General features: G+C 50.0%; 1 protein-coding gene across 1 annotated transcript; it reads left to right on the top strand.

Annotated features, from left to right (window-relative positions):
• Positions 1 to 345: 345 nt before the first annotated feature.
• On the top strand, positions 346 to 1065 carry LOC126708429 (uncharacterized). The gene has a single exon (XM_050408222.1). It carries the CDS (start codon positions 346 to 348, stop codon positions 1063 to 1065), a length of 720 nt encoding a protein of 239 aa, XP_050264179.1.
• The last annotated feature ends 2326 nt before the right edge of the window (positions 1066 to 3391 follow it).

Genomic DNA, 3391 nt, shown 5'->3' with positions numbered 1-3391 from the left:
GTCGTCATTAGCACATTCAAGAGGGGCCTGCCGACAGAGCATGGTTTAAGAAAGTCCCTGACTGGGAAACCGGTCACTAGTGTGCACCAACTCATGGATAGAATCGACAAGTACAAGAAAGTCGAAGAAGACCAACAAATGGGAAATGGCAAAGCGAAGGTTGTCCTTCAAGAGAGGAGGGACTTCAGGTCGGACCGCTTTAACAACAGTAGCCGGCCGAGAAGGGATTACTCGGAGTAGTCTGGATCCACAAGGGCACAGGCAGTCCATGCTGTGTTCCGAGAACCATTACATAAGATCCTAGAGAAAGTGAAGAACGAACCGTTCTTTCAATGGCCAAGTAGGATGGCAGGCGACCCCGCGAAACGTAACCAGAATCTGTATTGCAAGTATCACCAAGAGCCGGGCCACACCACCGATGATTGCAGGAATCTGAAAAACCACTTGGACAGGCTGGTCCGAAAGGGGAAGTTGAAACATCTGTTGCATCACCCTGTTGGATGGCAGGAGCAGTCGAACATCGAAACAAGGCAAAGCACATTGAAACCACCCATTGGCACGATAAATGTCATTCTCGCCGCACTAGGAAGGACCGGCTCCCATCCTTTCAGAATAATGTCGGTGGGCCGGTTCCTTGCTGAAGCTGACGACCAGGAGTCCAAGAGAGCTAGAGGGATGGCCATGCCCCTAATCGGATTCTCAGATGAGGACAAATTGGGAACCCTCCAACCCCGCGACGATGCCTTAGTCGTCACGCTCAAGATTGGGGGATATGACTTGAAGATGGTGCTAGTTGATCAGGGCAGCGCTGTGGAAATAATGTATCCCGACTTGTACAAGGGGCTGAAGTTGAAACTAGAGGACCTGACAGCATACGACTCATCTTTAGTGAGTTTCGAGGGAAAAACCGTCACTCCGAAAGGCATGATTAGGCTGCCTATACAAACAGGCTTGGACGTAGTGGAGGTGGACTTCATAGTGGTAGACGCATACTCCCCTTACACTGCCATCGTAGCCAGACCGTGGCTTCACGCCCTGGGGGCTGTGTCATCAACCTTACACTAAAAGGTGAAGTATCTGTCGGAGGGTCGAGTGAAAGAAGTAATAGGGAACCAAGCCATGGCCTGACAATGCATGGTGTTAGCCATCTTGCGACGACCGAGTACTGAGCCCTCCACCTCAACCAAGAACGACTTATAGCAATTAACGACCTCGGCCCTGGCCTCGGGTAGTGAGGGACCAACTGAGGAAGCGAGTTGTAAGGATTTGGAGAAAGTTCTTGTGGGCTTCGACCTGGAAAGATTCTTTCAGGTCGACTCAAAACTACTGCCCCAAGAGAAGGAAACACTAATTGACTTTCTCAGACGGAATGTGGACGTGTTTGCATGGGACGCCTATGAGGCTCCGAGGGTCGATCCAGATTTCATTTGCCACCACCTTAATGTTAGCCCGGCTGTAACACCTAAGAAGTAACCTCCTCAGCGACTGTCGAAAGAGCATGCAGATGCAGTGAGAGAGGAGGTTATAAAATTGAAGAAAGTAGGGGCTATCAAGAAGGTATTCTACCCCGAATGGCTGGCCAACACAGTCGTGGTGAAGAAGAAGAGTGGGAAATGGCAGGTCTGCGTGGACTTCACAGACCTGAATAAGGCCTGCCCGAAGGATCCTTTCTCTATGTCGCGAATAGATCGATTGGTGGATTGGACTGTGGGACACCCTTGAATGAGTTTTTTGGATGCCTTCCAAGGCTACCATCAGATACCCCTGGCTGCCGAGGACCAAGAAAAAACGGCTTTTGTCACCCCCGTTGGAAACTACCATTACAAGGTAATGCCCTTTAGCTTGATGAATGCCGGGTCGACCTACTAGAGGATGATGACCAGGATATTTGAACTACATATGGGTAAGAGCATTAAAGTCTATATAGACGACATGGTGGTGAAAAGCAAGTTAGTGTCCAACCACGTCAGAGACCTCGGCGATGTCTTTGGAATTCTGAGAAAGTACAGGCTGTGCCTGAACGCGTCCAAGTGTTCATTCGGAGTGGGGTCAGGGAAATTCTTAGGTTACATGGTGACCCATAAAGGCATTGAAGTAAGCCTCGACCAAATTAGAGCTATCCATAGCCTGCAGTCTCCTCGGAACCCCAAAGAGGTCCAAAAACTCACTGGCATGATTGCCGACTTAAACCGTTTCATCTCTCGCTCGGAGGACAGGTGCAGACCTTTCTTCCTCTTATTAAACAAGTGGAAAGGCTTCGAGTGGACTGAAGAATGCGCCTTAGCCTTCCAGCAGCTTAAGGAATACTTGTCTCGGCCACCAATCATGTCCAGTCCTAAAGCTGACGAGGTGCTATTCGCCTATATTGTGGTAGCCCCTCACGTGGTGAGTTTAGTGCTGATCCGGGAAGACAACGACACACAATGGCCCGTCTACTACATAAGCAAATCGTTGCACGAGACAGAGATCTGTTACCTCCCACTCGAAAAAGCCGTCCTGGTAATTGTGCAAGCCACGCGAAAGCTCCCCCACTATTTCCAGGCACATACTGTTGTTGTACTAACCCAACTCCCGCTCAAATCAATACTACGGAGTGCCGACTACACGGGCAGAATAGCAAAGTGGGGGACGATTCTGGGCGCCTTCGACATTAGGTACATGCCTCGCACCGCTGTGAAGGGTCAGGTTCTCATGGATCTGGTAGCTGAGTTTGCTGAACCCACACCAGAAATAGAAGGAGGGCCACTAAACCCAGACGAAAAACTGATCGGCACAGTCTCTCAGCAAGAGCCCACTTGTTGGAAAGCACACATTGACGGCGCGGCCAACCAAAGGGGCTCAGGGGTAGGGCTCGTCCTGGTTTCCCCCGAGGGGATTACCATTGAAAAATCGTTAAGGCTGGGCTTCTCCGCCATGAATAACGAAGCAGAGTATGAAGCATTATTGGAAGGAATGTCAATGATCCAGAAACTGGGTGGGAAATCCATAAACATGTTCTTGGACTCAAGACTTGTCGTGGGACAAGTAAATAGGGAATTGGAGGCGATGGATGAAAGAATGCAAGAGTACCTAGTCCAAGCTGAGTGCTTGCGGGTGCATTTCGATCACTTCAAACTAGTGCACGTGTCTAGGAGCGGGAACACCCACGCTGACTCCCTTGCAACGCTCGCCACCTTCTCGGCTCAACCATTTCCTTGAGTCATACTTGTAGAAGATCTATACAGCCTAACGATGACGAGAACCGACTTAGTACGGGTCCACAGCGTCAGGGCAGGGCCTAGCTGGATGGATCCTCTAGTGCTATTCTTAAAGAACGACACCTTACCAAAAGATAAGAACGAGGCCGACAAGATTAGAAGAAAGGCTTTTCGATTCTGGCTATCCGAGGACT

The sequence above is a fragment of the Quercus robur genome, chromosome 12 (genome assembly GCF_932294415.1).
Source record: "Quercus robur chromosome 12, dhQueRobu3.1, whole genome shotgun sequence".
Classification (NCBI taxonomy): Eukaryota; Viridiplantae; Streptophyta; class Magnoliopsida; order Fagales; family Fagaceae; genus Quercus; species Quercus robur.
Note: the sequence above shows the minus strand (reverse complement) of the source record. Positions and strands in the feature narration are given on the sequence as shown.

Coding starts and splice junctions, on each gene's coding strand:
- LOC126708429 (XM_050408222.1), top strand. CDS start 346: ATGGCAGGCGACCCCGCGAAACGTAACCAGAATCTGTATTGCAAGTAT.